The sequence below is a fragment of the Mastomys coucha genome, unplaced genomic scaffold, assembly GCF_008632895.1.
Source record: "Mastomys coucha isolate ucsf_1 unplaced genomic scaffold, UCSF_Mcou_1 pScaffold19, whole genome shotgun sequence".
Classification (NCBI taxonomy): domain Eukaryota; kingdom Metazoa; phylum Chordata; class Mammalia; order Rodentia; family Muridae; genus Mastomys; species Mastomys coucha.
This window is the reverse complement of record NW_022196901.1, coordinates 1,832,385-1,857,364: the sequence shown is the minus strand read 5'-3', so window position 1 is coordinate 1,857,364 and position 24,980 is coordinate 1,832,385. Positions and strand designations below refer to the sequence as shown.

The window sequence follows — 24,980 nt, the reverse complement described above, 5'->3', positions numbered from 1 at the left end:
CTGGGAATCAGACACCCCAGCTATAAGCTCCACAGGTCCTGGCCAGGCAACTGTGATCATGGGTCTTCATCCCTCTGTACTCCCAATTCCTCATTCAGAGAGAAAGCTGATGAAGGCATGGGAGACCTGAAGGACCTTTCTAGAGCTAGTGCTTGTAGCCTCATCCACCCTAACAGCACGATGCTATTATGTAGTGTCATGCTATCTTTTTATGAACATAGCAAGCACACCTATTTTTTACTACTGAATTTATTTGAGACAAGGTTGTCCTACATATAGACTAGACTGGCCTTGAACTCCCAGCACTCCCTACCTGTCTCTGCCTTCCTAATGCTGGGATTTGAAGCTTGCATCACCCTGCTGACCAGCTGAACAGCTCTGCCCTTTCCTTTTTGGGTTCCATCTTGAATGTTTTCTAATAGGTGGCAAAAACCTCTATATGGCTATTTCAACCCCTCTGTCTTTGGGGCTTTCCCAGCTTTCACCTTGATCTGGCAGTGGAATTAGGCACATTTATCTGGCACCTTTTCCTATTAACACTTCCTTCCCTTGGTTGCCAGGGGTAGGATTCTTTCATGGTTTGACTTTCACCTCCTGCAACTTTCCTTCGCAAACTCTCTGATCTGCCAGGCAGGCTAAGGAATGCTGTGAGTCCCCAATGAATTCTCCTTAGACCTTTCTATCTGGTTCATTCCCTAGAGCTGAGCTATGTCATCCAGCCTCGAGATTTAAATATCATCCACACACTGATACTGACTCTAAAAGTCCCATTGGAACCCTAGCTCACTGACTCTCACATTCAACCGACTGTTTAGCTCCTCCACTTAGCCATCTGTAAGACACTGAAAAGTTCTGATGAAACTCACAGTCTTCTCACTGCCACTAGCCCCTTCTGGAATTTCCCAGGAAATGATAGAGTCAAAAAGTACTTCTCTCACGGGCTGGAGAGATGGCTCAGTGGACAACTCTTCCAGAGGTTGTAAATTCAATTCCAAGCAACCATTCATAGGGGCACACATTCATCTGTAATGGAATCCAGTGCCCTCTTCTGATGTGTCTGAAAACAGTAACAGAGTACTCACGTATATAAAATAAATAAATCTTTTTTTTAAAAAAAAGGACTCCTCTTACGAATGAATTTTAAAAGATGGCAAAGATTTGTCTCTCAATCCAAGTTTATCGTTCTAAGATCAGTGAAACAGGAGCTGTGGCTCTACCTCATGCAAATTTGTATGTATGTGTACATGTATAAATGCATATAGTTGTGTGCACACCTTTGGCCACTTGGCATTTCGAACACTGACACATACCACGGTGTTTCACATGCTGGACATCCAGATGGAGTTGATGTCTTCTTTTCCTCTTTAAATAAGATGTCAACATGTGTATAAATATGTAAATGGAAACATTTCATTCTCTCCACAGTGTCTTCTATTTTTACTGTCCCAAATGTGAGATTGCAGCCCGAAGCTGGAGAGAGCATGAGGGCCTTTGGAAAAAACAATAGTTATGGGAAAAGCCTATCGAACAGCAAACACTGACGAGCCCAGCATTCTCAGGAGAGCACAGGTAAGAGGTCCTGCTTCACTGGAGAATAATTGCAGTAGACTTGGAATAGTTTTCAATGAAATATTTCAGTCTCATTTCTCCCTGAAGCTGTCTTATGAGTCATGTGGACTTATTCTGGCATGTGTCAAACATTTTGTTGAGGTAGAGAACAATCAATAATTTCAGTGTTTTCAGGCACCTCCTAAGCTCTAAGTAATGTTGCACTGGACTCTAAGTTAGCTTACAGTCACACGCAAACCACTGAATGGTGAGCATCTAGCTCAATTACTTCTGAGTTCATCATTGAATTTAGGAAAGTTCCACTTTGAGCTATACCTGAACCACAGACCTGTTTTATTTGGCCAATACAATTTGTTTTTTAATTATTTGCTGTCATTTTAAAATTGAGATACTTCATATAAAAGTCTAGATTTCTAGCTTTTCATGAAGTATCAGCAACTCTGGCAATGACCCCATTTCTGTCCCACCAGAAGATCTCATGTGTAATGAGAGAAAACGCACAGCCCTTGTTTTAAGCTAAGCTGCTTGCCAGGCCCTCCATGGGCTCTGATTCCTGTCTGGCCCCTGGCACAGACCTATTGAGGTAAAGCTCTGGGTCTCACAATTTGCTTCTTTGACCTCTACGTTTTTACAGGTAGGAACTGTAAACTATCATGGTGATGTTCAGACATGTCAGCCTGTCAAGTCATTGCACATGCCCAGTGCCAAGTTTAAGACAGTAATGTTGGAAAAGCTGTGTCTTTCTGGGTTGCCAGAAACAGATATCTGGGTTTTTTGGTTTTTTGGTTTTTTGGTTGGTTGGTTGGTTGGTTGGTTGGTTTGGTTTGGTTTAGTTTGGTTTGGTTTTTCATTTTTGTTTTTTCAAGGCATGATTTCTCATGGGTTCCTTTCTGTCCTGGAACTTGCTCTATAGATCAGGCTAGCCTTGACCTGAGAGATTCACTTGCCACTGCCTCCTGAGTACTGGAACTAAAATGGTATGCCAACACTACCCATTTCTCACCCTTATGGGGAAACCTTTCTATGATGGTTTTGGTAGAGCATGTACTTTGCTTTTCTGTGTTCCATAACTGTTGAATGACATGAGCTGAATACAGGAAGAACTGTTCGTGTGTGTGTGTGTGTGTGTGTGTGTGTGTGTGTATGTGTGTGTGTGTGTGTCTGTGAGGGGGTTGGGGATGGGGGTGATGTAGGCCAGAGGTTGATATCAAATACCCCCTTAATTTTTGTCCACCTTATTTCTTAAGACAGTATCTTCCCTTGAACCTAGAACTCTCTGACTCAGGTAGACTAGCTACTGTCCAGCCATCCTTAGATATCCTCATGTCCTTGCGTCCTTACCATTAAGGTTACAAGTATGAGCTACCATGCTTGACTTTTATTTTTTTTAATTTGGGGGAATAGCCTGATTCTCTCCTATTTGGAAATACGGTAAGAAGCAAAGTGGATTCATAGCAAAGATGGTGCACACAGCTCTGTGATACACCTGCCAGTATCCTCAGCCATTTTGGAACTTAGCTTTTTATGCCCTCAACATGGAGATTAATTTTGCTAGCCTAAGGATGTGGCAGGAATTTATGTTGCTTTGGAAGAGGGAAAAAAAAGCTCCTGATTAAAGTGTAGCTGGCCAGTCGATACTGCTACTAAACCATGGGAGAAAGGACGGCTTTCTTTAGGCCATTGTATATGAAGTCAGTATCATCTGGGGCCCACTCTGAATTGCAATGGTCAGATAGACTGTGGCTCTGAGTCTAAGCAGTTTCTGACCTGTAGCCTCATGGTTCTGAGAATGGTGTGATTCATAAGAGTGTATGTAGTGTGCACATTTCAATGGTATTAGCTCCCTCGTTATAAACCCTTCAGCTACTTCAGTAGAAGAAGAAGGAAAACTGGCTCTGTTTTATTGACTCACATGCACAAGCAAGCCTGAACTTTAGTGGCAGGACTGAGCCTGCATGTCCTCTCTTCTTGGCTCATCTGACTCTCCGGATCTACCCAAAGCTGCAAAGATGTGTTTCAGATCAGCTTATTATTGTAAAGTCAGAAGGAGCTGACTGGACAGAGCATTGCCTAGAAAGACTCAAAACATTGAAAAGAGGTCTTCCAACGTGCTCGGGATTGGAGCCAGCAGTGCTTGCAAAGCTCACAGTCCACTTCCTCACTCTGGATCCAGGCTTAGCTTCACAGTGGACAAGTTTCTCTACACTTGTCTGATAACAGTACAAGTATTCTCTCTCTGAGTGTTATTTTTGTCACTTCAGCGTTGAAGGCTTCAATACTGTTGGTCCACAGAGCACATCTGATTCAGCAGGCTGCTAAAGAAACACCTCCAGTCTTTTCAGAAAAGCTGCAGGAAACCCAGCATGCTGCTGTCGACAGAGCAAGTGACCTTAGTTTCTTATTTTACCAAACATGTCCATGTTGGAGATCAAATATTTTATTAGTCCCTACAACATTTTGCATGGCATTTTTCTGTCCAGTAGATGAATTTCAAACTAAAGACATTATGAAACAACAACAAAAAATCATGTTAATAAATCTCAGAAAAAAAAAGGTATAATCCTCTAGTCTTTGATTTTTTTTTTCCTGTTTTTAAATTTATTCATCACCTGTTTGGAGTCTGTGACATACTTAATTTCCCTGAACTGTCTTGACTTTTTTGGTAACACCCATGGTGACTGAAAAGGAGAATAAGGGGAAGAGACCGGGAGCTGAGGTAGTCTGAGCCCAGGCTAGAGTTTTGGCCACCTCTCTCTTGTGACCAGCAGGCTCTTGGTGTGGAACTTGGATTGTGTCATGCTGCTTTTGAGATGACAGAGACAGGGCATGCAAGAATGCTCCAAGTCCTAATAATTCTCCTGTACCCCAATGCTACATTATTTCCTTTCTTGCAAACTAAGGTCACTTCAATTATTTAGCTAATAATGTCGGATTTGCATAAATTGTCCTTAGTAGAAAAGCTAATGAGATGCACTTTGCTGTGTAGAAGAAAGCAATTGGGTTTTAGAGTTTTGTAGCAAAATTAAATGAAAAGCAAGCCACAAGTGCCAGGGTTAAGAATAGGATAGCTGACACCAGTGATCACTACAGAGCTCCCTTTGGTTCTTTATTCTCTAGCCATTTTAGCTACTTCATAGCTTGTTCCCACTCATTTGGTTACCAATGGGAGTTGAATAAAACCCAAGTGAGTTTCAACTGTACATAGAAAACATTCATCATGGAAAATACCACTGGTAATATGGAATATCACATCCATTAGTCACACTTACTTGTATAGTGATACCAACCATAAGCCTATGCTGAGCTCATTTTTTTCATTGTGCTAAACTGGCATAGAGAGGGTTGGCCACTGTCTTTTTAAATAATATAAGGATATACACACACCCCTTCTTAGTGAATCAGTTGTCTTGGACTCCATTAAACTCATAGTAACTTTTCAAATATTTGTCTAGCATATGAAGTAATGCTGTTTGGCTCAATTGCAAGAGATTATATATATGCATACTTTGGTGATCTCCTTCTGTCTCAGCATATCTTCATTCTTGGTGCACATTACTTAAGAATTACATGACAATGAAAAAAGGTTTTAGCCTCACTTTGCTTACCCCAGTCAGTGAACAGTCATTTCCTCAAAGTGATCTGTTAGGTAAAGAGATTAAAAGCAATGAACTGTTCAAGAGTTTTCATTGAAGCAGTTCATTGACTACGTTTTGACAAAACACTGATGGTTTTGTTTTACTTAGTATGTTGTTTATTTGCCATAGTCTATTCATGACCCAGTGTGCTGCTGCCACACTTTCTGAAAATAGGCATCTCATATTCTGGGATACCAAACTCCTGCAGAGCTTTCCAACCCATTATCTAGGGTTCACGAATCAGTATTTTAACAAACTCCAGTGGTCATTAACTTACTACTGAGAGGGAAAATAAATTGTCCTCTGAGATAAGCTCCCTAATTGGTTATGTAATATCTAGTGGTCACCTCTAAACACATATTCAACGGAGCAAAACTGAATGGGTTCAGTTTGTTCTATTTATGTATTTATTGGGGTGGTGTGAACATGCATGTTTATGTGTGTGTTACAATAATTACAGAGGCTATAAATGGGGAACAGGGGGTGGGTTGGAAAGAGGAAAAGGTGAGAGAAAATGACAGAAACACAGTACTCACATTTTAGATTCTTTAAAAAACATGTAAGAACTTGAGGGGAACATAGATAGTGAATTCAATACTTATTCGGGGATTACCTGTTTATAAGATAAAATCACCAACTTACTTGAGTCAGGACAGGGTAAAGATAAACTGGGAAAATAGCATTTTATACCATGATGCAGGACTATTTGTTATCCTTCTCCTCATCCCACCCTTTTTCCTTTTCCATAAGAAAGAATGGTGTCATAGTGTGCAATGCAGGACCTGCATGCCCATTTAAAATTATTGAATTTAATTTCAGTTCACCTTAAATATCTCTTCCTTGCTAGAATTTCTCATGCTGGATAGTTGACATGCTTCGACGTCCTGTCTGAGACCAGGCAGGGATCTCACAGTGCATCGACGTCCTGTCTGAGACCAGGCAGGGATCTCACAGTGCATAGACATCCTATCTGAGACCAGGCAGGGATCTCACAGTGCATCGACGTCCTGTCTGAGACCAGGCAGGGATCTCACAGTGCTCTTCTGGACAACACTGATGGAGAACTCTTCTCCTATCCACCTATTTAAGGAAAAATCAAGAAAATGGAACTGAATTCATTGCAGAAGACTGTATCTTGGAGCTAGATGACAATTGCTTCAGAAGAACCCAGACTGTGAGGAAAGAGGCACTTGGCCAGAGCAAAAAGGAACAGAGCCAGAGCCAGGTGTCTGAGTTACATTAGAGGTATGGAAAGACACAAAGCTTGGTACCCACCACAAGAGATGATGTTAGCAAGAGGCATAACTCCACTGAAGTGCCACAGTGGCTTCCTCAGTTAGCTACATATAGGCAGATGGGCAGCCTATATGTAGCTGCACAAACAAGCTTCACAAAAGATAGTACTGTCAGGCAGAAACCAGCAGTAGCCTTAATCTGTCTGCCATATTGACTCTGGAAACTGCTCCAGGAGATAGAGCCATCCAAGGCTCTCCTCTGTACTGCGACTTTGTGGTGGCTCACTTTTATGGTCTGTGTCAGCTCATATTGTCTTCGTCTTCCCTACACCTTGTAGCTTCTGCTGCCTTGCTTCTGCTTACCCATGGATCCATCCTCTCTCTCTTCCCTTTGTCCTGTTTCTGGAGGCGTCTGCCGCTGATCTCTTACTGCCTTGGATCCTAAAACCCTTCTAGAGAGCTGCTCTGATTTGTATAACTGCCTTCAGAAGTGGAGACTGAGGCTACTGGGTGAACCGTCCCTTTACGAGCTACTGGCTGATTCCAAGGCTGCTTCTAGATCAGAACTGAGCCCAGTGTGACCAAGCCAGCTCAGTCAGTCAAAGGTTCTCCAGCCCAGGGGTGAGGATTAAAAAGAAAAAAGGCAGTTAGACAACATTGTATCATGACCCTAGCCAGTTCTGAGGCTGAGGCAGGTTTATGTTTTCCCAATCCACTTTTATACCATTTTAATTACATGCAAGTAATCAGGGCGAGCAGTACAATAAATACAAATAGTCAAGGAACAAGCAAGGCAATAGACAAAGTCCCGTGACCACTGTTTCTGAGGGCTTATAAGGATGACCAAGATATCTGAGCCCACTTCCCTGTCCTAGCCCAAAGTCAGACTCTTGCCTGAAATTAGATTCCTGCCTGAGCTTACTCCTTGTGATGGCCCAATGTCAGATCCCTGTCTGAAGCCTGTTCCCTTGTCCTTGGCCAATGTCATATTCCTGCCAAGTAACCCCAAAAGCTCTCCACACCGGTCCAATCCACTTAGCTGTGAGTTGGGTGGCCAGCCTGTTCATAAAGACCCCTCAAAATGCAGCTCTGAACTCGTCCAGCCCAAAAGTTTCAGTGATGGAAAGAAGCAAACCATGTGCTTCAAATGTACATTGGCCTAGCTGTGTGGAACAAGAGGAAGGCTATTTGAATGTGATACTGCAGATCCTCACTGTGAGATATTTGGGGCTTTTGGTGAAGGATTTTTGTTAAGTCCCCGTCTCACTTAACAAATGGAGAGGATGGCTATTCAGATGTATCACCATCCTTATTCATTGGTTCAGTCTAGGTTTCCTTTTGGAGAAGGACAATCACTGTCTTTCTTCTTGTTGCCAGGACTGTTATTCTCTGTGTGATCCAGTAAGTGTTTCTTCTCCAGCCGCTGGAGTTTCATAATTTCTTTTGTCTTGAATAGTTGGCAACATTTGTGGAAATAATAGGAACAGAAGAAGCAAGCCCAAACAGCCTCTCAGGCCTCATCTGAAGAGAGCCCTGGTTGCTGTCCTTGCTCCAGCTGGAAGGGAAAAGCAAGGCAGAGCTACACAGCACAGATGCATGAGGCATGCCGTAGGCACTGGACTGAGAAGCACCTTCAACCCTGCTTAGTTTTCTACCCACCTACCTCAGGCCCTTTCCCGTAATGGGATGAACACATGAACTCCAGACTGGTTATGAAAGCAGCCCTACAAATATGTAGCCCCTTGTTGCAATGTCAGTGGTTGGATACCCCTGTAGGCTTAGCTCTCTTCCATGCTGAGGAGTCCCTGGTCTCCTATTATGGGCTTCAGACAGGATGGAGAAGTTGGCCTCTTCTATCCTTTCCTTCTCCATCCCTCTCTTCGGGCACCTCTGATCTGCATTCTGCATCTTCACCACCACAACTCCACAAGTGGGTGAGCAAAAGGTTTAGGCCTCGACTACCTAAAAGCAGAATGAAAAAGTTCCCAGTGTGTTTCAGGAGTGTGTTTGTAAAGTTTGTTTTGTGTTGAAGTAACAAACTCGCAGAAATACTGTGGGGAAGTTTATGAAGATTCCCTCACTCATTTGCCTAAACATAATTCTCTCTTTTTCTATCCCATCTCTGTGCCATACATAAATGTGAACATACATTTTATTTTTCTAAACTGAATATAATTCATATGATGTCTACCCTAAACACTATATTGTTTAGACATCTTAATACATCTTAAAAACAAATGATTTGGAGTGATCCTTTTAATAATACAAATAATGATAGTTTTTGACCTTCATTTCCTTTGTTTCATCCTAAGATTGGGGTGTTTTTTAATCTGTTTATTTAGCTGGTTTTTGTTTTTGCACATTTGTTTGGGGTATTTTAGTTGTTTGACATTTTTGTTTTTTAAGGAGCTGAAAAAAATTGATTTGATGCTCCACAAACTGGCTCATTAGTCCATGGATCCCAAACAAATTCTCTTTGTGTAGTGTGTGTGTGTGTGTCTGTGAATTAGCATTTCCAGATTAGAGAAGGTTGAAACTATGAATTGGACAGAGAAAACACTTGCAGCTTGCCTCTTCTGGCAGTACAAAGCCCAAATCAATTTCTTAGGGACTGTTTGCCAACACTATAGTCTGAGGAAAGCCTTTGTGTAGAGGCACAGGTGTGAGTAACTAATAACCAAACTGTATTTTACAACATATGGCCCCACCTGTGGCTTGTAGTTATCATCAGCTCAGGAACTCCATTTTTCCTTTTCATTTAATGTTGTTGATTCTTACGGACTTGCGAGTACAGAAGAAATTGTCTGTGCTCTAAGTGCACAGTATTGCATTATTAATACTAGGATAGCAGCTGAGTTCCCTCCCCTGCCCCCAGACTGCCTTTGCGGGCTGCTGGCACTCTAGGAAGTGTCTGAGCATAAAACGAGGCTGTTTGGGCCAGGTAGACTGCTGGTCTTGGCTGATGTTTTAATGCATGGAGGACAGTATACAGATGACATAGTTGAGATGGAACACTAGATGGAAGCTCAGAACTGCACTCATTGACGGGCAGACCATGCTCCTCACTCGCTCTGAGGCCATCCTCTCATGGGAGCCTTATTTGAGTGGGTAATGGGATCAGATGCGTAGCCATTGAGACCCAGGCACAAAATGAAGGCTTCAATCAGACTAATATTCTAGGACACATAATGAAAACCTCACCCAAGTGAATTCCAGTAAGTGAAGTTAAACATTTTAGCTAAGTTACTTCAAGTATAAGTAACAAAATGTTTGCAGTACTCTGAGATACTTCTGTGAATAAAGTTTTAAGAATATGAAATTGTGCAAATGAGTCATTTAATGAGTCTCTATTGGAACTTAGAATGGCTGCTGTTTTAGTACACACACACATGCACAGACACACATACACACACATACACACTCAGTGCTACACATCAAAGAGTGATTTTTCTATAGACATAGAATGTTGAAGTAACAACATGTGGATTAACACTTATTTTTCCACCTCTGGAAATACTGTGTAAGGTCTAGAAAAACTAAAACAATATAAAGTTAGAGGAACGGGTAGAATATATAAGCCAAACACTGAACCGCTAGCTCCCTTACTTGGGTGAGAGTCTCCCTTAGGATTTATCACTATTCCTTTATAGTAGTTTGTGTTCTGTGTAGTGCCGTTGGATTTTTAATTGCTCTGGATTATAATTTTCAATGCAATTAGCAAAATACCTTCAATTACATGGTAATTGTGAATGAGGTTACTGGCTTAATTACTATAAATGGGAAAGATGTGTGATTATCATGTGCAACTAGATCATGTACAGTACTTATTACATACAGCAGTGTAACGATAACACATAATTATGTTGTATCTTTTCCTCAGTCAACAAATCTCCATAGGAAAATACACAGACTTGTGATCCATGGACAATAAGCCACCCACTGGACCCTTCTTTGTGAGCTAATTGGGTTATTCTGTGAGTGTAATTGAATACATACATCTAAATGTGAAAAAGAAAATAGAAAAAAAAACTACTTTGCCCCATTGATCAAAACTGCTCAAATTACTAAGGTCTGTGAGTTTCAGGAGTTAAGCCTTCCTAAACATGACGGTAAGCCCCATCCTACCTGTTCACTTTTGTTTTCAAGCTTCATCAAGCACCATCCATAGTCATAGCAGCATTAAAATATGCCTGAGGGAAAAAGCAAGAGGGCTTGTGTTGGCTGTGACAAACATTATAATCATCCTGGTTTACAGATGCACACTTAACAAGCTTATAGCACATAATTAATTCTGCAAAGGATGCTGCTTGACAGAGTGGGATTATGAGGGTTGCACATCGATAGTGGCAGGAGAAAACGAATCTATTCTCTCTGGGTAAGGTGGGGTATTCCTGTGTTCTTTAGAAACTGGCACATCTCAGAGGTGTTGCTCTCAAAATGATCTCAGGATGGAGAGAAATCAGTAATTACAGAGCCAGGCATTCAGTTGTGCCCTGATTTTCCCACCAGTTTTTCAGTGTTTCAGCTGCCTCAGAGACTTCAAGTATTCTCATTAGGTAGCGGCAGAGGCAGCGGCCCTCACCAACTCCCTCATTCTCTCCTTTTCTTCTCTCCCCCTCCTTCCATCCCTGCCTTGGGAGTGACTGTGGAGATCATTTGCTGGAGTGATTGGCAGGTTAGAGGATTCGATCAGATGAGTTCCTCTTAGTGCAGGTCAAAAAGGCTAGTTAGCAGGAGCTGTGGAAAAATGCCAGCAGCATTCGAAATGGGAAATGTCATGACTTCCAGGCAGGGGGTGCCACCTGGAACAGAAAGCCCTCAGCTCATTAGCTAGTTACAGGATGCAGGCTTAACTGGAGGGAGCAAGGAAGGAAAGATAATACCCAATAGGGACGAGGATTGTGAAGTGGAATTGATTTCATGTATAATTTGTTTATCACTAGAGGGGACAAACGCTGTCCTCCTGACATGAGCCAAGGAGTGTGGATTGTGAATGAAGCAACTTAGCATAATCTGCAGGTTGAGCTTCGGGTTTAAAGAATGCAAACTTCTTTATTCTTAACTGTGAAAATGATTGGGTCATGTGACACTAATTAAAGCTGACATACTCTGAAATGTTTCATCTGCGCAATGGTGGCGACTCCACAGCAACAGAGGAGACAGACATCTTTAGAAAAGGAGAAGGCTGTTTTCCCCGGCTGGTGTGGAGGACTAGCTTAGCTGCATGCAGAATCCTAAGAGGACCGGTGTGTTTATGCCCACTGCTTAGGAACACCACACAAATCAAACCAGGGTTCTCGATTTACGCGCAATCTCGTTGACATGGGAGATCCTACGCTTTCTGATATATTTACATGTGACCCGAGTCAAAATGGGAAGTACATTCGACTACAGTTACATCATATTTTGGTACATGGTTCACTGCTTAATCGTTGCTTCTCTTAAAGGGGAAGCTTTCCAATTTCATTACAGACCGGATGACAGTTCACCTCGAGTTTATCTACAGCCAACAGATTACAAACAAAACTAAACAGTAAGATACACTCCCAGAGAGAGTTTATTAAAAGGGAGCACAGTGACAGAGCAGAGAAGCTTCTTCCTGCAGGCACTCCTGGACCAGCCCCAAGGAAACCCCGGTGGTTTTTGCAATGGCTGAAATAGGTCTTGGTGTGGATGCTTTACCCACATTAATTGTATTGGAAGTTTTAGGATAGCATTTACCTTTTGCTTGGAGATCATTGTGCTGTTGTGTTAGTCTTAGGGGCCTCCGTTGCAGGTCTGCCTGGCTGAACACTGAAGGATGTTTCCTCAGCACCCTGAGTCTACTGAGGAAGCACGCGGTCAAAATGTCTTCGCCTTTCCCCGCAAGTATCTAGACCCTTTATGAGGCCGTGATTGAATAGCCAAGACTGTTTTATGAAGCAGCCTCAGATGGCTGTGTACTGTGAACTGCACTCCTAAACCCTCCCCATCAACACACCAGTGCAAAATGTATTCTCTTCTGTATCTAACACAAAAAGCTTAGCGTTATATACTGCTTATTCTGTCAAGTTGTACTGCATTAGATCTGTCAAATCAAGAATCTCTTCATTTGAGAGTTTAATTGTACACTCCAGAAACTAGCCTTGAAGGGATTATAAATATATATATATATATATATATATATATATATATATATATATATATATATACACATAGACATGCACATACACATATATGAGAATAGTTCACCTAAAATGAACTTTATCACAGTAATTCAGTTTGTTAATAACTGGCAGATTAATTAGAAAAATGAATGAATTTTGAAAGAAATCATTGTCAGTTCACTTTTTTAGCTGGGGACTAGAGGTGTACCTCAGATCTATGGGTCTGTGAGGTGGTTTTTGTTTTGTTTTGCTTTGTTTCTCCTTAGTGCTAGGCACAAACAACCACTAGATAGATAGATAGATAGATAGATAGATAGATAGATAGATAGATAGATAGATAGATTGATTGATTGATAGGTGATAGACAAATGATAGATAGGAAGATAGATGATAAGTAGGTAGATAGATAGATAACAGGTAGGTAGATAGATTCATAGGTAGGTGGGTAGGTAGACAGACAGATAGATGGATGGATAGATAGATAGATAGATAGATAGATAGATAGATAGATAGATTGGCAAACAATAAATATTTAAATTGCTTGGTTTTCTGTAGTGGTTTCTCAGGCTGTCACCTTTCACTTAAGAAGCCACAGCTGCCCTATGAAGAGGTGAGTTCACACTTGCCTGGTCTCAGTGCCTTATTGTTTTTCCTAACTCAGCCTAATAAAGCCAACTTTGTATTCACTACCTTTACGGACTCTGATATTTTGACTTCTGTGTTGCCCCTCTCTTATGGAGCTTGGAATCCCTATATTTACCCTTCTCTTTGTTGAGCCTTTCCAAACTCTATGGACTGGGTTAGCATTGCTTAAAGTCTCACATTAAGGTATGAGGATTTTTCTTAGACAAGGTCCCGTTGGGCTCCAGGAAAGGAAGCAGCACACACCTTACAGTTCCATGCAGAATCAAAAATGACTTCAAACCACGCCTCAAGTACTGCCATTCACCCATGTTGGTTCTCGCACAACTTCAATTCAGTAGGCAGCTGAGCTGGCTTATCACCATGAATCAAGGCCGTGGCAACAACAGGGGATTCCTGAGAATTTCATTCCTTCATGCCACCAATCACAATTTTATATGCTACTTTCATTCAATACTATTCTTAACGAGGAAATAAAAGTTATTCATGCTTATCAAGTCCCTACTCTGACACATTTGCATAAGTCGAATCTCCTGTGTCCCTAGCTGCGTGCTTGTCTCAGGAAGGAGGTCCCGCGTGGTCCTTTGACGCACACGCTAAACCAGATGCTTAGATTTCTGGAACTTAGATTTTAGTTGGAACAAACTTACAAACTATGGTTATTCAAACTTGGGATAGGCATTTTCTCATACATGCAAAAAGGTGAATTTGCCATTCAGGAAAACAGTATTCATGGAAGGTAGTCCAAAATAGCTGTTGCTGTTTATAAAATTGGAGTTTTCCACAGAAAATTAGAATTTGAGAAAATTATAGAAAACTTTGATTTGCCATTGTAAGATAGACAGTTTTCAAAAAACTTCTCAAGTAAGATTCATGGTACTAAAAGTATTTTATCAATATTGTTATTGTTATTATGTTTATAGTAGACCGTTCTAATGCTTGAAAAACCTTCAGGAAACTTCTATTTGTTTTGTTGTGATGAAGAAGTATCTGGAAAAGCTACTAAACTGTGTCTTTTCCTTGTTATGTATCCTCGAGACACAAGCACATATTTTCATCATTTTCTTCAGCCAAAACAACATATAATAGCAGATTAATTAAATGCAGAAACAGTTATGAGAATCCAACTAATTTTTCAGGTAAAAAATTAAATAATTATAAATACTTATATAGGCTGTTTTGGGTTTTGTTGTTGTTGTTGTTTTGTATATTTGTAAGGGTTTTTCCTGTCTTCTGAGGCCAGATTTCATTGTATGACTCATGCTGGCCTCAAACTTATCATATTCCTTGCACTGCTTCTGAATATGTGATTATAACTATGTGTCTCTACATCTGAGTGCACAGGAGTGCCATGTTCGCTTTGGAAAATAGACAGTTATTTTTAGTGAAATAACATGTTGATGGTAATAGGTAATGGTATTTTAATGAATGAAATGGTGTGTGTGTGTGTGTGTGTGTGTGTGTATGTATGTATGTACGTGTAGGTGTGTGTGTATGTCTTTGTAGTGCTGTATGTCTACTGCAATGTGCTGGTTATATTGGTTATACTATTCTTTTGAAGAATTACTCTTCTCTGAAAAATCCTTTTTGCCATATAAAATTATTTAATTTTATCAATTTAAATTTGTATCTCAACTTCCTTAGGGTATAATAAATAAGTATATGTTCACATAGCTATAACCTGAAAATCATGACAGTGTCATTTAATCTATTTTCGTGGTGAGTTGACAGATTCTTAGAGATGTTTGCTGTCCATTTGGGCTTTGAGGGCTGCGCCCAGTTGCTATGCTATCATAGAGATATGGGTATGTTTAAAGTTCAGAATCCAAAACAACTGAGCATAAGCAGGAATATTCAGTGAAGGGTTGTAATTTATTTATATTTATTTACTTGGGGAGATTTCTTTGTGTGTAGTCCTGGCTATCCAGGAATGCACTTTGTAGACCAGGCTGGCCTCAAATTAACATAGATCTTCCTGACTCTGCCTCCAGAGTGTTCAGACTAAAGATGTGCACCACTATACCTGGCTGGGTTGTAATGTTTTAAAAGTCATTATTTTCTAATGCTTCGAGGTTTGTAGTATTGTAAAGACAATCCAGTACAGTGCACTCACCTTACCACAACATTATCCCATGCACCACACTATTCCTGCCACTACAACTTTGTTTGGATTTTTTCTATTTTTACCCTCATGATCTCTTGCTTTAGCACCCTGGGCTGGGCATGCTGCCCTTGTCTACAGGTAACCTTAGTCTCCTCTGGCTGTTACATTTTCTCCAGCTTCCCCTTTTTATGATTTTAGTGCATTTGAGAATAATGCTTGGTTATTTTATAGAATGTTTCTTAGGATGTTTGTTCATGGTTAGACAAAGATTCAGTGTTTGAGGGAAGAGTGCTCTTAAGATAGAGTATCTTAGGTCATCTGTCCATTTGACTGGCTTTATTATTATTATTATTATTATTATTATTATTATTATTATTATAATCTAAATATCACAGTAGTTACAAAATTTCACTATTCCTCCATCTCTTCTCTCTCTCTCTTTCTCTCTCTCTCTCACACACACACATACACACACAACTCACACACACACTATATATCCAAATATATATTATATATGTATATATATTTTACATATAAATATACATATACATATGACTAAATCAGCCAATAGCCACCATATTTATTCTTTAATCAAGCTATTTTCCAGCCACCACTGTACTGATGTTGTAGTGGGCAGTAGTTAGAAAGACATTCTTTTCATAATTCTGGGGCACAAATGTGGTCATTTAAATGGAAGAATAATGATAGATACAGTAGAAGTTTACATAAACCAATACAGGAGGATACATGAGGGAGAACTTAATTTTGCCCGAGGGTTTTGCACAAATAATGCAAAAGAGAAACATTTTGAGTAGAAGGAGGAGTTGGCATTTGCATAGTCATGAAGGAAAGAAATGGTGTTTTTCTTTGTTGTTGTGAACTAAACTTGTTTGTTGACCATTTTATACACATATAGAATGCATTCTGATTATCCTCGCCCTGTCCCCTTTCTCTTCCCCCCATTCCTGTCAGCCCTGCTTCTTTCCTATAAATATATTTCCCATATTCACCTCTTCTTTTGTTTTGTGACCCACTGAGTTTAGCCAGGACCATCTAGTAACCATGAGTTTTGAACCACTGGAGTCTGGTGGGCTCACCAGGAGGTAAACAACTGAAGACAACAATTCCCCATCAACCAGACTCTATCAACAGGGAGTAGCAGGGCGCCATTCATGACTGACTGTCAACAGGGACACTCTAGTGCAGGTAACTGCAGTTGCTGTCAGTTCATGACTGCAGAGGCTATGTCATGCGTAGAAGATGACTTGCCCAGCCCAGGATGCTAAAGCAAGAGATCATGAGGGTAAAAATAGAAAAAATCCAAACAAAGTTGTAGTGGTAGGAATAGTGTGGTGCATGGTATAATGTCGTGGTAAGGTGAGTACACTGTTGTTACGAAGGAGGCTATGACTTTTAAAACATTACAAGTCATACCCTCATCTTCCAGCTCATTCTTTCTGCCCCACTTCTATGAAAAAGGGTAGTCTTTAAAACAAAGAAAGGGAAGCCCCAAAGCAAGCCCTGTCACAAAGTTCAACTTCTTTCTGGAATGTTCTGGAAGAAGGCAATGAATTTAAAGTGAGCAGTAAAGGCCTGCTGCAGCTAGCTGGACCCAGTTTGTGAAGGATCTTTGTGACACACTAAAGAGTTTGGATTTTAATGTATTCACTGTGACAGGACCAACTGGACTGAACAGATGGCACTGTGTCAAGAAAGGCCTGTTTTCTAGATTATTCAAGGGGCCAAAAATTAAATAGATCTTGGCTGATGGAAAATCTTTCAAGTAAATAATATTCATATCACCTGACCTCATCCTAAATGTCTCCTAATGGTGGTAGAGTTGGTCTGCCTGCAAGAACATGAACAGTCTTAAGTGGACAACCACCTACTTGCCAGGACCTAAAACTTAGCAAGTGGTCAGAAATTTAGATTTATGAACTTATTTCTGTCTTGTCTGCATATTAGCTGAAGTCATTGTCTTTTGATTGTACCAGTTATTTGTAATACAGATTGAACATTAACTTTGAGAATGAAACATTAAGAAATTGAATTTGTAGCAATTTTTATCCAGCAATCTAACACAGGCTTCTTACATGGCTATTTTACATAAATATAGTCATGATGTGCATATCTGTATGTGTGTATGTACGCCTGAGTATTTGTGAATTCGTGTGTGTGTGTGTGTGTGTGTGTGTGTGTGTGTGTGTGTTGGGTGTATTATATGTTTCATTATTTCTGCCAACAAAACCACTTTGTGCCACTTTAAACCCCCTTTTACCTTCTTTGTGATTTTTCACAGGACGTCCCAGCATTCAGTATGTCTACCTTTTGAACTGCCTTTTTTCCTATAGTTTCTGGTTTCCAACTTCATTCCACCTTCTCATTTGAAATGTTACCAAGGAGGAGCAGAAAAAGAAAAGAGGGTGGGCTCAAGGAGTTAGAGTGTGTGTGAAGTCAGAGGGAAGAGGCTGCTCAGGGCGCTAGATTGAAATGAGAGGTCCAATGAATGCTTCTCTCCTTAGCTTCTAGCACAATGGCCATACCTCGGGAAATATGCATGGAATACTTAATTAATACCAAATGAGCCTCTTTTAGAGGCTGTGGCATGCCAGGGATCTGCTTGTCAGAAGTTTGAAAGATGCTGAATTGGAGGGCTGATCTCCTGTTGGGCAGTGGAGGGTTGGCTGGGGGAGTCAGACAGAGAAAAGATATCTCAATAAGGACAGCCTCAGACAAGGGGCCTGTGTAGCATTTGCATACTTCTCCTGCAAAGGAAGTTTAAGCCAAAGAAAAGAGATTTTAGTCTTATGGGTTGGGCTTTGTTCAGACTGAAGAGCGGGGGTAAATCAGAAGAGGCCTTTCTCAAAGCCTTGGGCTCGGCCTTGAGGTTGTTCCAGTGAAGTTTATGTTCTTGAGGGCTGTTTGCACACTATTGTCTGTTTGAAGACCCTCTAAACCCAAAGGGCTCAAAGGATCCTCTTCTACCAGCACAAAAGAAGGAAATTTGTGTGGTGGAAAAGGCTCGTGCTGCAGCCTGAACCCAAGCCCCCTTTGTTCTTATGCAGAGTACTCTGAAGTACCTAGAGGCCCTTTTCGGGCCAGGCTGAATGGTCCCCACCATCACCTCTTTGCTGTCCACAAACGAGGCAAAACCAACCCACACTTAATTCTTTCCTTGCCAGCACAAAGGAAGTCTCAGCTCATTTGCCAAAAATATGTTCCCCTCCTCAAAATATGTGGCAGATAAAAAGCAGTTTTTGATTAGCATGGGTCATTTGCTTCCTTATGGGATCTGCTGAACTTGTGGGGTTCACATCTAAAGCCTGGGCAAACAGTTTGAGTCACTCTGCCATGCAGCTTTTCTTATACTCAACCAGCCTCGGCTTTCATCTGGTGCAATGGACCTGCGGCTTGAGCCTACATCCAGTTTTGGGAACGATGTCTTCCTTTTGAAACTAGGCTGCGTCATGTGGGCTTCAGGGGTCTGTTCTTCTCTATAGGTATGTGTCATTATCTGCACGTGTGGAATGAGGTCTTCATACCTGCAATTACTTCCCAGACCAAAAGTCCAGAGTTGTTTCAACTTCTCTAGGTCTTTTTTCTTTTTTAACCTAAATCCTCATAATCCCTATAAGTCAGGAAGATATGTACTAAAAACATAATATTCTGAGCTTTATTTTTTTTTCAGCCAGTGTATTTGTTTGCAGGGGTAATATGAGAAGTTGTGATTGCCTTTTAAATTGATGATTTTCCACACAGAGCTTAAAGAATAGGTTAAAAAAAAAAAAAAAAAAAGTCCAGTATCTTCCTGTGCGTTCGTGAATGCATGCATGTGCTTATACTTGGTAAAATTTACAATATATTAGCTAAAGTTGTAACTGATCAGGTAGGGTAGACAATAAAACTTGACACTGGAAGTCAGAAAAAATAGATGCTTTGTTTTTAGCACCAAACGTAGCTTGGGTCTTTACAAAGGCTATTGCTTTATCGGTTTCTTTTTATGGTCATTTATCTTCGGACTCACTTTAAACTTTCTTGGAAGATCATATACAAACATAAGATGAAAATAATGAAACTGTTTCTGTATCTGTGAGAAAAGGAAGTGCCTGTCTGACTTCCACATTCAAGGCAGAACATGTAACAAGAGATTCTCAGAAGCCAGCTTCTAGGAGAAAAGCTCTGGACTCAGTGGCAGAGAAACTCGAGGCCTTTCATCGGGAAGACCATGTCTAGCAACTTCTGCTGCTTGCAGTTCTGAAGCTTGTGGGAATCATCCTAGGTGAGGCCAGGAGTTAAGACATTGGCAGTGGCCAGTGGGAGCCTTCTGAAGTTGTAAGTGGCAGGGTGAATCAGTGCTTGCAACTTTGCTAACTATGTCAGTTTGGGTTATGGTGGGATGCTGTCTCTGATCTTAGTGAACTCTCTTTGCTAGAAGTGGTGCATTCTGTCTCCTGCTTTGCATTTCCCTGTGAGAAGCATGTCTGAATTGGGGGGACTTGAATATACCTCTTTGTTGCTAAGCTTGTCAAGCACGGTGCTGTGTTCTCTTTCCCACCAGGAAGGTCAGGCCACTGGGGGCCAATCTGTTTTCTAAAATGAACCCTCCTGTCTGTCCCTGGTGTCTGACAGATTGAAACAGTTGTCTGTGTGGCTGTGCTTTCAACGGTGCCTAGATGTGTTGCTTTCTGGGAAAAAGGTAATGCACGTAGGCTGTATTAAAGAAAAGGGACTTTCTTAAGGATTGGACCTTGGATGTTAATATTTATCTAAATGACAAGTTTAATTAACTTTCTAAGAACATATTTACAGATGCAGTAAATTAACTGTAGGTGCTGTTCACACACACACACACACACACACACACACACCTAGATAAGCCTTCACTCCAGCTCTGCTTCTAAAGGCTGAGTGTTTAACTGGAATAAATAATAAAATCACAAAGTCTAGAACTGTTTCTGCAGAGGTAAGAGGCTTTTGTTCACTCACACTCCAGCTTCATGGTTTTGGAACAGAGATATGTATAAAGCCTGAAGAAATTTGTACTGTGCTGAGCTTCACTTCAATACTCTCCAGATAATTGAGCTAATTAAATCTTTACCAACATTAACACAACTCCGGCATTCCTTGGACAGTGGATAATTATTGCATGAACATGGTGAGCTTAAACTAAACAGATGAAAATAGAGTTCTGTGGAATGGGTATTGAGTTTATTCCTTATTCATCTTTTGATAAGGTTTAATTAAAGCTGCCTCTCTCCATTGTGGCGAGAATGAATGTGCTTGTTTTCTTAGTGAAAAGCAAATTATTCACTTCAGCCATGGTTCAGTAATCAAAGCCCTTGCAGTTTTGGGTTATAGCGCGGCTGTGGGGGTATAATTGCTGCAAGTCTGTATGAAGGCTTTATCTTTTTTTTTTTATTACTTACTCTTATTTATTTTTGCAGAAAGAAGTTTATAAAAGCCCATTTTGTAATGTGGTATGGAGACACATACGTTTGAAGTCTGGATATAGGTTTACTGTGGCTGGATTTTTTTTTAAGGTGTGTTTCTTAGAACCTCTTGTTGACATTGGAGGTGACAAGGGACACACATTTAAATAGATGGTATTTCATTTATTTTATTTTTACATTAGTGAGGGAAATGCAATAAAACTTTAAATCCAGTGACTATCTTTGGATCCCAAGGAGAATATCAACAGGCACCAGGAACTCTTTTGGGCAAAAAAAATATATTTTAATTCCCTTTAATATGCTTTAAATCCATAGGACCCATTTCCTATGTTGCTCTTTTAAAGAGGACGCCCCCTCTCATGTCAGTGATGAATTTGCAGTGCAAGTAGTTTTATGTACACTGATGACAAACTTATCAACTTCGTCATGACTGCAATGATTCCTTCTCTTTACTGAGTAAAATAAGAGATCACAAGGATACAGGACATTTTGCAAAGTCAAAAGCAAAAATAAAATGCAACAATGAGACCATAGCAAAAGTGAGGTCTGTTCTGCGCCATCATCCAGGTCTTGTCCTGGCTTCCTGGCTTTGTCATCCAGCCAGGGGAGCTTGCCCTGTGATGTGTAAACAGAAGAAACCATACATTTCTCTGGCTCAGCATTGCAGTGCCTCACAGCCTGACCTAGACCAAGTGAAGCAGCCTCTGCTGAAGCAGCCTCTGTGGCAGAATGGAAGGACTCTCTGTTGTGATCATAAAACATGAAAGCTTAAGATATGTTCTATCTGAGTGTGGGGGAATGCATTGTCTCAGCTGGCCCATGCTAAGGCATCCTTTCCCCCTGAGGGACCAGCCACTTGACATAGCACAGAATGAAGTTTATTTAGGGCATGGGAAGGGAAGTTAAGAGAATAATAGAGGCAGAGAAAGGCAGAGAGAAGGAGAGAGTAGGGAAGTAGTGGCCAGCCATGACCACATAGAGAGAGGAGGAAGGGGAATGGGGAGAGAGGGGAAGCAAGGGGGCAGGAGGCAAGGGAGAGAAGCAGGAGTAAGAGAGAGAGGAGGGGGCAAGCAGCCCCTTTTATAGTGGGCCAGGCCTACCTGGCTGTTGCCAGGAAACTATGGGGGTGGAGTCCAGACAGAGTACCAACACCCTCACCTACCACTTCCTGCTGCACTTTGTCAGACCAGTCCCTTCATGCTGGTGGAGACAGAATTACTCTTGAGCTGATGACTCGTGGTAGGAGTCAGTTATGTTTGGTGAAGTGTTTCTTTAAGCCATGTTCGTGTGTGCACGCACATGTGTGTGTGCGCTCGCTCGTGTGTGTGTGTGTGTGTGTGTGTGTGTGTGTGTGTGTGTGTGTGTGTGTTGGGTCTGTGCACACTCTCACACACACATGTGTTTGCTATACTACACTGAGTCACTTAATAAAATGCATTTTCTTTCACAGTGAGCTGTGGCCAAAACAAGTTTCAAAGCAGTTACTGCCCCTCAGATCCCCTTCAGTGCTTCTCCTGGGAGGGAGGGGGAGGGGAGCTCTGGGCAGACCTCCAGCCCCTGAACTCACCCTTCAAAGCAGCTTCACTTTAATCTGCCTTACACTTTATGCTTCCACTAAGATGTTTTTTAAACAAAGGATGCAATAGCCAGAAGATTGAAGGGATGGTTTCTCAGATTTCTCTTAGGAGTTTTCAGAACTAAGTTCAGTAGCCGTTATTTTGGTTCTCTTGTTTTAAAAAGTATTTCAGGAAACCAACTAGAACTCAGTAGTTGGTGCCTTAGTCTCTGTCTCTGTCTCTGTCTCTCTGTCTCTGTCTCTGTCTCTCTCTCTCTCTCTCTTTCTCTCTCTCTCTCCCTGTTTTTCTCTCTCCATTCTTCCCTCCAAGTTAAGTGTTCTTTTTCTAATTAATCCCTTTTTTTTTTCCAAAAAGCTCTGAACAACACTAAATAGAAGTAGACAAACAGATTGACAACAGAATAAAGAGAAAGTCCATTGGTCCTCACCATATTCTCTCCTGTTCTGATCCTTGGATAGACTCAGAAAGTAGTGACAAGAACATAGGGGGCTTGGGGGCTTCTTCCCATGCTCAAATGAGGTTCTTAGAGAGCAGAGGGTCATGAAGAGAAGAGGTTCCTTAACAGAGCTAGATACTCAGAGAACAAAGCCCTAAGAACAGGACAAGCTGACTCCCCTCAAAGTGTATTTTAGATGAGTTCCTTTGGAAAGTTGAAATAGATTTAAAGGTTTTTATTCCTCTCTGCTCTTGACATTGTATGAAGGGATCTATGTGACACGGAACTCCAGAAGCCAGACTTTTGGAGCTCTTTTGTTTAATGATGAGGATTTTTCCAGTGCTCACTTGGCAAGAGATGGAAGCCTTTATGGACTCCCTCCATATTTACATGCTGTTAGTGGACCGTTCCTTAGTCATTTATTAGGTTAACACCAGTGGTGTTCCTGGACATCAGTCAGTTGCAGCGGCTCTCTGGAACTCGGAAATACTATGAGGCCTTTACCTGGCTCACACTAACAACCAGAGCTCTGGGAACCTTGCTCTATGACATACAGGCTTGGTATCCTGGCTTTTCTGAGCCTTGGCTTGCCCAGCAATGAGGCAGGAATAAGAAAGGGACCTATTTCATTAGCTTATGAAGCTCAAACAATGGAGACTATAGAGCATTTAGCCCAGTGCTTATGCAGCCCACAGAAGGTGCTCCGTAACTGAAATAGTTTGTCAGAATTTAGTGGCATCTGTGGTAAACAAGAGACTTATTTGTGAGCTTTCAGGATAGCTTTGGTTTTTGTTTGTCTGTTGGTTGGTTGGTTGGTTGGTTGGTTGGTTGGTTGGTTAGTTGGTTGATTGGCTTTTTTTCAGCTCTCTGCTTTCTTTATCTAAAATGATAATAAAAAGTAGACAACCCTAACAATGCACCATGTTAGTTGCTACAAATGATAAAGATGATGGAAAGTGGAAGCAAGATTGGAGTGTGATTGGGTATACTTTGTCAAAGGGATGAGGAAAAGTGTTCTATAGTAATTGAGGAAATACATTCAAGAGGTCTTTTTCCTTAATCAACAATGAGGAAGCACAAATGGAGGACTGAACGTGTTGGATTCGAGAGACAGCTAGGATGTGCTTGTGAAAAGCAGTGATACAGACTACATAGTTACTGAAGGTAATAATGAAAATTTCCTATCCCTCGGCAGTGCCTGTTCCAGGGAATTCACCAGCATGGCATAGTCAATGGCTGCAATGAGGAGCAATAGGAAGAACAGGACGCTAATTAAAATTGTCCCCAAATGATAAGAGCTCACTGGCCACATAGCCCCTTCACAGGTGTCCTCAAAGAACTCAAGAGAGGTGAGCTGCAGAGAAGGAAAAGTCCAGAAATATAAAACAGAACCATTGAGTGGATTAGTGCATCGGCCTGGGAATGGAAAGTCAAATCAAGACTGAAGATTTACTCCCTCAGACCTGAGACAGCTCTGATGAGAGAAACATCAGTGTTTGAAAGCGGTGTCACTGTAAACTGTGGGCAGAGGTCGACATTGACAAGAAAGGGTGTAAGGTCAGACCAAGAGAGAAGTACCAGGTGCATGCCAGCTGCCTGTGTCTCTGATAACCAGCCAGCACACCCCAGCCACTAACTAATGTCTCCTCTGTATTATGGAGACTTGTAATTTGAACCTGAAAACATGTAGCAAACACTACACTAGTCCACGTATCATGTGCCTGTATGTCTGAAGGTCTTTAAGATTATAGCCAATTTGATTTCATGTAAAAATATAGATTCTCTACATTTCATTTAAAAAATGAAAAAGGGAAAAAACAGAGCAGTGTGTGTTTCATTGAAAGGGTACTGGGAGACTGAAGCTCCCAGGTCCTCTGTTTCCCCACCACTGGGGCCTTCCTCCTTTAGCCAATTGCTTACTGTGTGGTTAGAGACAAGAAAAGCAATGTTTTTCTTACCTATTTCTTTCTGGTAACAACCCTGCCCATATCTCTCACTTAAGTCATTTTCCAAGCGTTTACTGACACTCTTAATGTAGTTCTAACCTTCTAACAGTTAATCATGCTTATAATCACATAATGTTTCTTTGAGGTAGACTTGCCTGTTCCATAGCCCATGGCAGAAGGCTACCCGAAAAGGGAAAGATTTACATACAACTCCTGGGGACCCAGGAGTGAAGGGAGATT

General features: G+C 41.2%; 1 protein-coding gene across 9 annotated transcripts in view; it reads left to right on the top strand.

Annotated features, from left to right (window-relative positions):
• The window catches only part of Cdk14 (cyclin dependent kinase 14), a 596,871-nt gene that overhangs the window by 480,699 nt on the left and 91,192 nt on the right, over positions 1–24,980 (top strand). For 8 of the 9 annotated variants that reach the window (XM_031379952.1, XM_031379953.1, XM_031379950.1 and 5 more), the window contains one exon: positions 1,426–1,569. In XM_031379952.1, coding sequence (XP_031235812.1) covers positions 1,426–1,541 — 116 coding nt within the window. In that variant the 3' untranslated portion in view covers positions 1,542–1,569. Of the gene's footprint in view, positions 1–1,425; positions 1,570–6,293; positions 6,394–24,980 lie in introns of those variants that run through there. The other variant, XM_031379951.1, reaches the window with a different exon arrangement.